The sequence below is a fragment of the Sceloporus occidentalis genome, unplaced genomic scaffold (genome assembly GCF_023333645.1).
Source record: "Sceloporus occidentalis isolate IW3139 unplaced genomic scaffold, rSceOcc1.0.p SCAF_157, whole genome shotgun sequence".
Lineage (NCBI taxonomy): Eukaryota > Metazoa > Chordata > Lepidosauria > Squamata > Phrynosomatidae > Sceloporus > Sceloporus occidentalis.
The window spans coordinates 865,616-876,074 of NW_028317137.1; the positions used below are offsets into that span (position 1 = coordinate 865,616).

Here is a 10,459-nt window from a genome sequence, read left to right on the forward strand (position 1 = left end):
CTAAGTGCGGGTATCCAGATTCCTCATGTAATCTTGCAATGCCTGCAGCCGAGCATCGATATCCGACAGGTCGGAAAGGGGATCAAAGCGGTTTTCTGGATTTGGAAGAAACAATCGTGGTGTAAGAAGTATGTATGAAGGTGGGACCTACACACACATATTATATGTGTATATTATATTTGATATATATATATATATATATATATATATATATATATATCATACATATATACACAATTATAGTGGAAAAATGGGCCAGGCCAAGTTACCCTTTTCAGTTTTCCGGTCATGTGCTGGGGTGCTAGAAAGCCTTTTTCTACCAGCCGACCTTTCTCTCGTCCTCTGCTGACCCTAAACAAAACAAACAAAAACAAAAAAGGACCATGTAAGTAGGCTGACGAAGGGAAGCTGAAGGCTCACATTTAAAATGGGTTGTAAACTTACACCATTGCAGCTGTTCCAGGTGGAAGGTGCGAAAGGCCGTCTCCCACGTGTTGCTGCACGCCTGTCACCACTAAGAAAAAAACAAAAATAAAAAACAATTTAAGAGAAGGTCAGGAAAACTGCCTTTTCCCCTCAATATGACAAAACATTGGATCCAGCATCACCTGATGGCCGAAGGCTCGCTGTCGTCCATTTCGCCCGCAGAACTTTGGTAAGAACGATGACTACGAAGACTCTCCACTATGAAGGAGAACATCAATAAATCACGAAGGCTAACAATAAGACATAAAAAGTTCTAAACGTGGCTGCTGAAAGAACCTCTAAGACTGTACGTTGCAACACAAAGTGGAAAACTGCTGGACTCACCTGATGAGCTGCGTCTCTGACCTCTCACGCTTGATGGGGATCCTGACACCCGTCTGACCCTACTGTGGAGAAATGGACCAGCCTTGGAATAAATTCAGCTTAATGGATGAACAGGTCAATAAAACGCGGGTCACGCAGGGTAAGGTTACTTACATCTTCTGCTCTACCTCTTTTTGTTTGCGTTCCCGGTCTTTGACATAGGCTGTAGGGTCAAACCTTGGGGGTCGAATTCCTATTACAAGACAAGGTCAACATTTACAACCCACTACAGAACTTAAACATGACTTTCTTTATCGCTGTGCTCGCTGTTCAGGCTTAAATTTTATCGAAATCTACAAGCTCTCAATGATTATCTAACAAACCCGGTGGTAATTCCAACCAATACATTACCTAAAAAAAAACAAAAACTGTACTATTTCTGTACTAAATTTGTTTTGTTGTTGTTCTTTTTTTAAACACCTAGTATGAAAGAAAGGATAACTGACATTTATGTGATGTGTTGCTTGCTCTTAAGGAAAAGTTTACAGATCAACTGGTTGTATGGGACTTTTAAAAATAAAGAAATGTCCAGTTTTGTAGATACAACTAGAATTGATACAAGAAAAAAAATAAATCTATAGAATTCTCTATCAAGTCTCCTTGAAACAAGGTGCACTGCAGTGAAGACTTACCGACAGGAGAAGCCGATAACCTTGGCTGCCTCACTAGATTCCTTCCCTCTCCAGAGCTCCTCCCGGTTCGCTCCCGTGATACAGATCGGTCCTTCCTAGCCACACACTCTCCTCTGGATCCACTTCGTTGTGATGACCCACGGCCTGTAGAGCTGGATCGGCCTTGGGGAGAAGGTCCGGTAGGTGTCACTCGTCTGTAGAAAGAAAAAAAAAATGCTGTTGTCACCCTCAGACATCCAATAGAGATATCAGAAATGGGGGGGGGGGGGGCTGTGAGAAGGTTCTTAACATTGATGAAAGTTTGATGATACCGAAAGACTACAAGCCTCATCATCTCACCCTCTTTTGTACATGGCAAGCTCTGTGGTTAAGCTTTTCACCTTCAGTCGAAGGGTGCGTTCTGCAGCTCGAACCTCTTCTAGCTAAAGGGTGCAAAATACCAAATAGTTTAAAAGTGTCACTGGCCGGTGTAAAATATTCTAAACAAAAAAACAACGTTTCTATTCACACATACGCTGCAAGCCAGCCAAAGTCTGGGCAACAGAACGAACAGATTTGTGTATTTCTCTTTAGGAGTCAGGGTTTGTCCTTAAGATACTGCTTACCTGCTCCGCCAGCAGCCGGCATTCTTCACGTCTCTTACTAGCCATTCGTTGGTTCCTTATTCTCTCTTTTTGTAGCTCTGACTCCAGGGTCTGTATGGCCTTCTTTAAGATCCGCGTGCAACCGGCCTCCTTCTCATTGGTGATGTCCAGATCTTGCAGTCTTTGCAGTGCCAGCTCTGCCTCCCTTTTCTCATCCATCACCCTCTGAAGCCTGAGGTCCAGGAGAAAAAAGTTAAAGCAGAAAATATTCAGAAAGGAAAAAAAAAATAAAAAATTTCCCAAAGACAATCTTGAGACACGTCAGGGATTCGTCTCCCCATAAAGGCTTCGCAGTTACTCACTCCTCACGTAGTTGCCGGATTTCTCCTTCCCTGCTCTGCTCACCAGGGGCTGCCCTCAGAACTGCAAGCTCGTCCTTTAACTCTCGGATTACCTGGCGCAGGTAGACAGGATCTGGCTTGCCAACATAGGGTAAAGGGAGAGGGTAATGTATCCTGGGATGAAACAGAAAAACCTTGAGTAATTTGTTTTTACATTTGCTAGCGATTTATGTCTAATTTGATTGCTTGATCATTTTAAAGGTTTTAACAATTTAGCACAATCTTGGAAAATATATATATATTTTTTTTGTTTGCAACTATATTTACGGTCCGAATTTTTTAACAAAGAGACATTGTAACGACTCTCACCTGTCAAATTCCACTGAGTAAATAAGGATTAGGTAGCGCTTTGAACCAAGGTTGGAGCTTCTTGGGGGTGGGGCTTGCCTAGAAGCTCCTCCTACTTTTCTATGACGCAGCAACTCCAGGTCTGCATAAGTCAAGAGGTCAAGAGTAACCGACTCGCTGGTCTATGGGAAAATGAAGGCATTAAAAAGACTGATTTAGACAGCGCCATTAAACTCACAGGCAATATACATTGCATTAACTTAGTTGTATCTGGACCTCAGGTCCACAACACAAAATCCTGGAACATCATGAGGTCTGTGTACATAAAACAGTTCTGATGCAAAGCAGGAAAAGTAGCGCAATCACCATGTAAACAAGATTGCGCTACTTTTACTTTCTACAAAACACCCCGTGTACTAACTTGAAAGTCCGTATGTTGGAAGAACGTAAAGCTACTTTTTTGGTGGTCCTACCTAAATATGATGAGAAAAAATATCCTCTATGGGCTAAACAACCCTGAATTTGACCTTGTCTGGCGATAAAATCGTGGTGTTTGACACTTCCCTCCAGAGATAATTGTCAGTGATAATAAGGCAAAGTATAACAAATCATCATAAAGAACTCATGCTATATTACTTTTTAAGTAGGAGAAAAATAATTAATTGAACCATTTAATAAACGTAATATCGTCGTGTGTATCGGATAAGTATGTCACCTGGGTAAGGGCAGAATGCAGCATGTTGCAAAAGATTGAGAACTGCTTGAAGTTGCCAGTCTTGTGAGTGAGGTCCTCTATAACTAGAAGGAAAAGAGGCAAATTATTATTTCATCCGACCAAATGAAAACATAGGGTTTGACATAGATAATAATCAAATATTCAGTTTTCACTGTTTTTACTTTTCCTTCATATGTAAATACAAGACAGGAACCAGCAATATATATATACTACCTAGTTAATATTTTAAGGTAAAATGTTAGTGTTCTGGGTTTACGTGGAACATGTTAATAAAAAGAAACTATACATACATGTGCACATTCTCCACATTCACCATGTTTTCTATAAACCAAGGTTTTCCAAAATGTTAATCTTTTAACTTCGTACCTCCTATCTTTGCTATAGCTGCACATATTAAATGTTCTTCTATCCTCCTTGAGATCCACGACAACTTTTAGTTATAACACTATGGGAACTAAGGACTTATATGTTACGCTTTATTAACTGCTAGCAAATTCTTAAAAAGTTTAACTCCTAAGTAGACAAGAGTGTGATTAACAATTTGTTACAAGGTTTAGCGGTATTCAAATCGGTGCATTTGGTATCAGAAGAAATTATATATTATCGTTTTCTTTTTTAAAGGAGACGTATGCTGGCGAGGACAGGCGAGGTGCTGCAATGCAGTATATGGGACATATAGACTGGTAACGCAGCAATGGTGTGTTAGTCCGGAACGTGCGACACGTACCCGATTCCTGAACAAAATTAAGTGTAATTTGCTTATTAATTTTTCAAGGTAGTTTTAACAATTAAGGGGAATGTTGGAAAATGAATTACTGTTTGCAGCGGCACTTATGGTCATAGTTTCTGCTCTAGGTAACACTCACACTCAGCATCAAACTCTCCTCTCCACTGGTCGGTGGTCAGCGCATCCTCCACTTCCACCTCAAGGCGGTTTCCGGCGTTCCGAACACGCAGTATGTGTTCTATACCCCGGAACACGCAACGAGACTCGGCAACTTCAGTTTCCTCCATGGTGAAGCCTGCAGAATGAAAACGCGACATCATAGGACATAATCACCAGCCGCAGGAACAGAAAGGATTACACCAACCGGGCCCCACAACAACTCCCATCATCCTTGGAGTGGTAGTCCATTAAATACTGTACAGTTGCATGATGCCCAAACATATATTAGAAAGGCGAACATAAAGGAAGGCAGCACATATTCTTTATACACACACACATAATTATATATATATATATACATTTTACATGGAGAAAGGAAACAGAGGCCATATGCCATACATTAAGAGAATATCGGAAGAGCAATAACCAATAATAACAACTTCAGATAATAAAGAACCAGTTACCCTTTAGCACCATATGGTATAGAGGCCTAACGGACACAAACCATGTACATAAAGTAAGGTGACGCAGTAAACATATAGGGTACAGCAGCAGACATATACATCACCTGCTTCCACTCTTTCCTCCACTGTCACCAACAGTCAGTTAAACCGCCGGTAATCTCCAGTAACCCCACCCTCTCCTGCCATTCGCCTCTTTCATTCAATTGGGGTTCTCGATTGGCCAGGTGGCGCGTCAATCACACAGTTACCAGCCTCCTTCACTTTTCGTGGCTATTGATTGATGCAGACGCCTGTCAATCATTGCATGTACGCAACGTCAGTTTAGATGCGACGCAGTGTCGCTGCCTTTGGGCGGGATGGCCAAGCGATTGCTATGGCAACGTTTAGGCCTAGTTGTAGTGTATGGAGTAAGTTTGGAATGCTACTGGTGGCTGAGCGGGGCGCGCTTTACGGTGGGGTTATTCGGGCGTCGCGGGTTTCTTTTTCTGTATGTCCTTAGTCTTTTTTTGGTACGTTTATTTTATACACCCCGTTTCTCCTGAGGGGCTGTTTTTGAGGGGCAACAATACCAACAATTAAAAAGGACGCTTTATTTTTTTAAGGGGTGTCCTGATCTCGTGACATGCTATTTGCTATCATTATTAATCTTTATTAAGATTTAACCCCAAATTATGGGGTTTATTTACATAATTTAAGTTATAAAGCATTTTCCAATAGAAGTTATGAGTTTTAGGGCCATGGAAGGCTGGCATGTATCCATATGGCAGAACCACAGAAAATATTACAGAGACGCGAGCGGGGCTCGGGCGCGATAATATCCCAGCACGGCATGGAAGCATGCGAATGAACAGTTACAGGCGTACGGGAGGTACAGGGGGCAATTCAACTTTTAAAGATGCCCCTGGGGTGGAAGTGCACGGCAGAGAGGATGGGACGCTGTGTTTAAAAATAGGACGAAACTTGTTTTTTCACCCCTGGCTTTATGCTCCCCTTTCCTCACGTAAACCTCAGGTATGGCGATGCAGTTAAATGTATGTACCTGTCACGCCTCCCAAGTGTCCCGGCATTTGCAGGCCAGTCACGGTTTTCCTGCATAGCTGCCTTACTGGTCCTCCTTTGTGGGCCACCTTGCGAGTGCCTTGAACATATCGCTATACGTTACGAAGGGCAAACCCTAGTGAGCTTGTCCTGGGAGAAGGGCAGAGCTGGCCCCGGGTATTGTATAAGCTAACTCAGCAAGGAGAGTTTAAGGAACCTGCTGTATTACCTATTCAGTGTTCAGGGCCCGCTCAGCCCTTGCAGGAGAAGCTCGCTGAGGATGAACGGATAGTGGTATCTCTATCTCTAGAAGATAGACGGCCTGACAGCTGCAGATAACGGTTCGGCTGTTAGCCAGGCCAGAGTACGGAGCCGCGTAACCTGGAAATAACACAATTTGCGATAAAATGTTATGGTGCCGCATGCCGGTTTAGTATTTAATGGCACGGTTTCATATCCCAGGTAGCTTAAAGAAGAATTTATATTCAGTTAAATTATATCATTAAGTGTTAAAAAAATAAATACAAATGATTTCCTTTATTGGGAAGCTGCAGCTTCAGCTCCGTGCTGCCTCCTAGGTATGACAATTTGGGAGACTGGTTGGCTGTTTGAAGCAGTTAATCAGTGTCAGTCGCCGAGAGCGCTCTCTGCGCATGCCTGTGGCGTTTGACCAGCGCTACCTGTATCGCGGCAGGAGATGCGTCCGGCTAAATACAAATCGCTGGGGTGGGGGAGCGAAGGGGGCTGCAGCGCCAACAGGGCTGACAATCCATTTATTTTATTTATTTACATCACACTTTTCTTTCTCTTGTTTCTTTCTTGTTCCGGTAGATCTTTGTGGCCCTTTGCGTGCCTTTTGATGGTCTCTGCCTTTGTACGGCTTCCGATTAGTTATTTAATATGGCTTTCTGTTTCCTATGTATTTTATCCTACTTTATATTCACTATTATGCTATTAATAATCACCCAGTTCGTTATCTGTATGAAAGCAGTCAGGTAACAGAGGGCATCGCTGTTACACCTCTGGCATATGTGCGATCAGCATTAATCCTATACTTCTTGTTTCCACCAGGCAGCGAGATCCGGCCACTTCGGGGGCTTTCTGGATATTAAAGATTTATCACACGGAGTCGCACAGCTATGCTGATTGCAGCCATGCCAACCTTGCTGGACTGTGGATGTTGTGCTTGCTGGAGGTAAGTAAACATGGGACTTATCTGGACCCCCCCCCCTCAAAAAACCCACCTAAGTACATATTTAAAGATTGACTTATTACGTGATAGGATGAATAAAATATGACTCCTCACCTGTTGTCTCTGTAAGCCAATTACATACTACTTGTTATGTCCTGTCTACCCATTGTACAGCGCTACGGAATTTGATGGTGCTATAAAACAATAAATAACAATAATATGACTATAGATATCAAGGTATATAGCCCTCACAATAATAGCCGGAAGAGATCAGAAGGGCCGGAAGTCGCTAGTAGTGTAGAGTGGATTGAGTTGTTTCTTGTTTGAGTTGGTGAGACGTTGGTAGCTAAACTCACATTAAGAACATGCATTACTGTTGTAAATAAGAGGCTAACAACTTGATCCCTCTGTATAGAACCAGAACCTGTGAAGTTTAGGAATGGGACAGGTCGCACTCCCCCCAGATCAGGGTTTGATCAAATCCAAAGATCCCAATTTAGGAATGGGACATGTCCCACTCCCCCATTTTAGAAATGGGATGGGTCTCACTCCACCAGTTAAGCAGTCGGACAGATCTCACTCCCCCAGTTTAGGAGTGGAACAGGTCCAACTCCGTTTAGAAGTGGGAATGGGTCTCACTCTCCCAGATCAGAATTTGGGCACCTCTCGCTCCTCAGTTTGAAATGTTTAATTCACCCTGTTTAGAAGTGGGGCATGTGTTACTTCTTTAGTTTAATAGTGGTATAGCTATCACCCCCTAGTTTAGGATTGGGGCAGATCCCCCCCCCATATTAGGATTGGCATGGGTCTGACTCCCCCAGATTAGGATTGGGACGGGTTTTACTCCCCCAGATTAGGATTGGGACGGGTCTGACTCCCCCAGTTTAGGATTGGGACGGGTCTGACTCCCCCAGTTTAGGTTTGGGACGGGTCTGACTCCCCCAGTTTAGGTTTGGGGCGGGTCTGACTCCCCCAGTTTAGGTTTGGGGCGGGTCTGACTCCCCCAGTTTAGGTTTGGGGCGGGTCTGACTCCCCCAGTTTAGGTTTGGGACGGGTCTGACTCCCCCAGTTTAGGTTTGGGACGGGTCTGACTCCCCCAGTTTAGGTTTGGGGCGGGTCTGACTCCCCCAGTTTAGGTTTGGGGCGGGTCTGACTCCCCCAGTTTAGGTTTGGGACGGGTCTGACTCCCCCAGTTTAGGTTTGGGGCGGGTCTGACTCCCCCAGTTTAGGAGATGTCTGTGTGTCTGGCTCGGGATCCTTGGGGAAGAGATTAGTTCACACTGACTTCCAGCTGGCAGAACAAAAATACATTCTCGGTTGGATGGATGCCCTCAACCCACAGCGCTCACGTCCCTGGAGAGTCTTCATTGCAGATAGGAGGCTGTTATGGTTGTTGTGCAACGGGTTGATATTGGAGCAGAAAAATGGATAAACACCTATAGGGGAGGAAGTGATCTTCAACTTCAAGATTTGCGTACTTGTGATTGTCTTTGATATGTTCACCTTATAGAGATGGAGCTAGGCATGAATATTATTATGCTGGCTGGGGATATATGGTAGACTCACCACCTGCTGTGGCCCTAGATTGTGTATTTGTTAGCTGATATACACCTGTCACCTGGCATAATTTGTGCTGCATCACATAACCGCAGATGTTTTAAAAGCATAGGGTTTATTTTCCATGGATTCTTTTTAGGGCATGGTGTCTTTCCTCGCTAGACTCCAGTCACAAAGTATTGGTGCCAGCGACACCCGATATGAGAAGCCAGAGCATTGACACAAACAGAAATGTCTTTTACGGCAATACCTCCCTTGTGTGTGGACGTTTTTACCCCGTTTACGGCTGATGATTTGTCTGCGGGATAGCATTACCCATGCAGAAGAACACTTTTTTTGTGGTCGGTCGTGGAGCCACCGTCAGCCTGTAAATTGTCAAAAAGGCGAAAATGGTTCATCAGTACATGTTATGTCACATTCTGCTCATGGGACCCAATCAGGTCTTTCGGTGCCCCTTGGTGTATATTTCTTATATAATTACACTCCTACATTATTCTTTCCACCCGTCCAATACCACTTTTATGTCTTTCTGTCCTATTTAAACAGTTTAAATAGCCTCGGGGATAGACATATGGAAACAAAGACTCACAAATACATGTATTGATCACAGCGATTGATACAAATTCTGCAGTAATAGAAACAAACCTGTCATTTTTTTATTTTTTTTTCTCTTGAGGTATATCAACTGAAAAAATATTTCCAACAATGAAGACATAATTCTTCCTGTTTTTTTTTTCTGTTGTGCCAAAGTGTTCACTCCTGTAAGGGATGTCACAAAAAATATGGTAAATCAAAGTCCTTTGCCAAGGTGTGGTCCCTTCATCAGACGGTAAGTGTTGCGGAGGGAGGAACGGTCACCTTTGCTGCTGTACTGAACAAAAAACAAGGTACTCCCCTCAGTACAAAAAAAAGTTTTTGGAGTCCCCAATCCTTCTATGCAGGATCCATCCCTTTAAAAATAAAAAACCGAAGGCACGTTTCATGTTAAAGAACATAACTTGGAAGGTCTTCGTTGTCGCTTCTTCTTTAACGCTTCACTTTGCGGCCGGCAGAGTTGCGTCCGCTCTTCCGGTAGAGGCATTCTTTCTCCTGGTTGAGAGGACAATACTTAAGGGTATGGGAAAAATCTCCGGTGGCCCCGCACAGAGGACAGACGTACTTCCGTAGGACGGGGCACGTAACTACGCCGTCCGGGCTTTTCAAAGTATGAGACGTGTAAACAAAGCGGGACTCTCCGTTGTGCTTGCAGAAGTTACACATCCCGTCTGACGCTTTGACCTTGGCAAACCCTAAATCTGCGTTGGGTTGGACATCGGCACCGGTGGCGTGTCCGTTGCTAGCGTCGTGCGTTGGGGTTTTGCTGGCCGCCAGCGGGATCGGGGGGTTTCTGGAAGGAGCTACTTTAGAATGGTTCATGCTTCCCTCCTTTGCTATCTCCTGGACCACCAGGGCAAGTTGGAGGTAGTCTCTCCAGAGGTCAAACTCCATGATGTTGCTTTAATGCCTGTGCCATGATGTGTCCCTGTCCAAATTTATTCATCTCCGGACTTGGGTAGGTGTGGTTTGTGTGAAACCCGCACTCCACAACCGAAAGTTTAACCTCCCCCCTAAAAGGACACAGTGTGGTCTGATGGCTAAAGTACAAGGTCTTGTCATATACTCGCTCTTGAGGGTTGGAATAAAGTATGTTGCCCTTAGTAAAGTCTCACTCCAGCCATCAAATGCACTTTAATGTAAGTGATAGCCGAGTAGACCCCTAAGAATGTTCCTATCGTCACCCAAATTCATGGCGGGATTCTGCAGATTCCACCCATGAGCATTTGTCTCCCCCC

At 44.0% G+C, this 10,459-nt stretch overlaps 2 protein-coding genes across 2 annotated transcripts; both read right to left on the reverse strand.

The window, feature by feature from the left end:
* LOC149280245 (centrosomal protein CCDC61-like) lies at positions 1–4,504 on the reverse strand. Its single transcript, XM_089500606.1, has 13 exons — positions 4,357–4,504; positions 3,470–3,552; positions 2,776–2,936; positions 2,428–2,580; positions 2,087–2,297; positions 1,821–1,903; positions 1,482–1,675; positions 964–1,042; positions 811–869; positions 609–684; positions 445–514; positions 270–351; positions 1–95 (listed from the first exon to the last, which is right to left on the reverse strand). Exons 1-13 carry the CDS (start codon positions 4,502–4,504, stop codon positions 1–3), a joined length of 1,494 nt encoding a protein of 497 aa, XP_089356732.1.
* Positions 4,505–9,653: 5,149 nt separating this feature from the next.
* Positions 9,654–10,115, reverse strand: LOC149280246 (nanos homolog 2-like). Its single transcript, XM_089500607.1, has one exon. It carries the CDS (start codon positions 10,113–10,115, stop codon positions 9,654–9,656), a length of 462 nt encoding a protein of 153 aa, XP_089356733.1.
* Positions 10,116–10,459: the final 344 nt, after the last annotated feature.

What these genes read in the sequence shown, in the direction of transcription:
- LOC149280245 (XM_089500606.1), bottom strand. Translation starts at nt 4,504, where the DNA reads ATGGAGGAAACTGAAGTTGCCGAGTCTCGTTGCGTGTTCCGGGGTATA. An exon ending in CTTGCCATGTACAAAAGAGG is followed by an intron (nt 1,676 to 1,820) that starts GTGAGATGATGA and finishes TTCTTTCTACAG; the next exon opens with ACGAGTGACACCTACCGGAC. An exon ending in CCTGGAACAGCTGCAATGGT is followed by an intron (nt 352 to 444) that starts GTAAGTTTACAA and finishes TGTTTTGTTTAG; the next exon opens with GGTCAGCAGAGGACGAGAGA.
- LOC149280246 (XM_089500607.1), bottom strand. Translation starts at nt 10,115, where the DNA reads ATGGAGTTTGACCTCTGGAGAGACTACCTCCAACTTGCCCTGGTGGTC.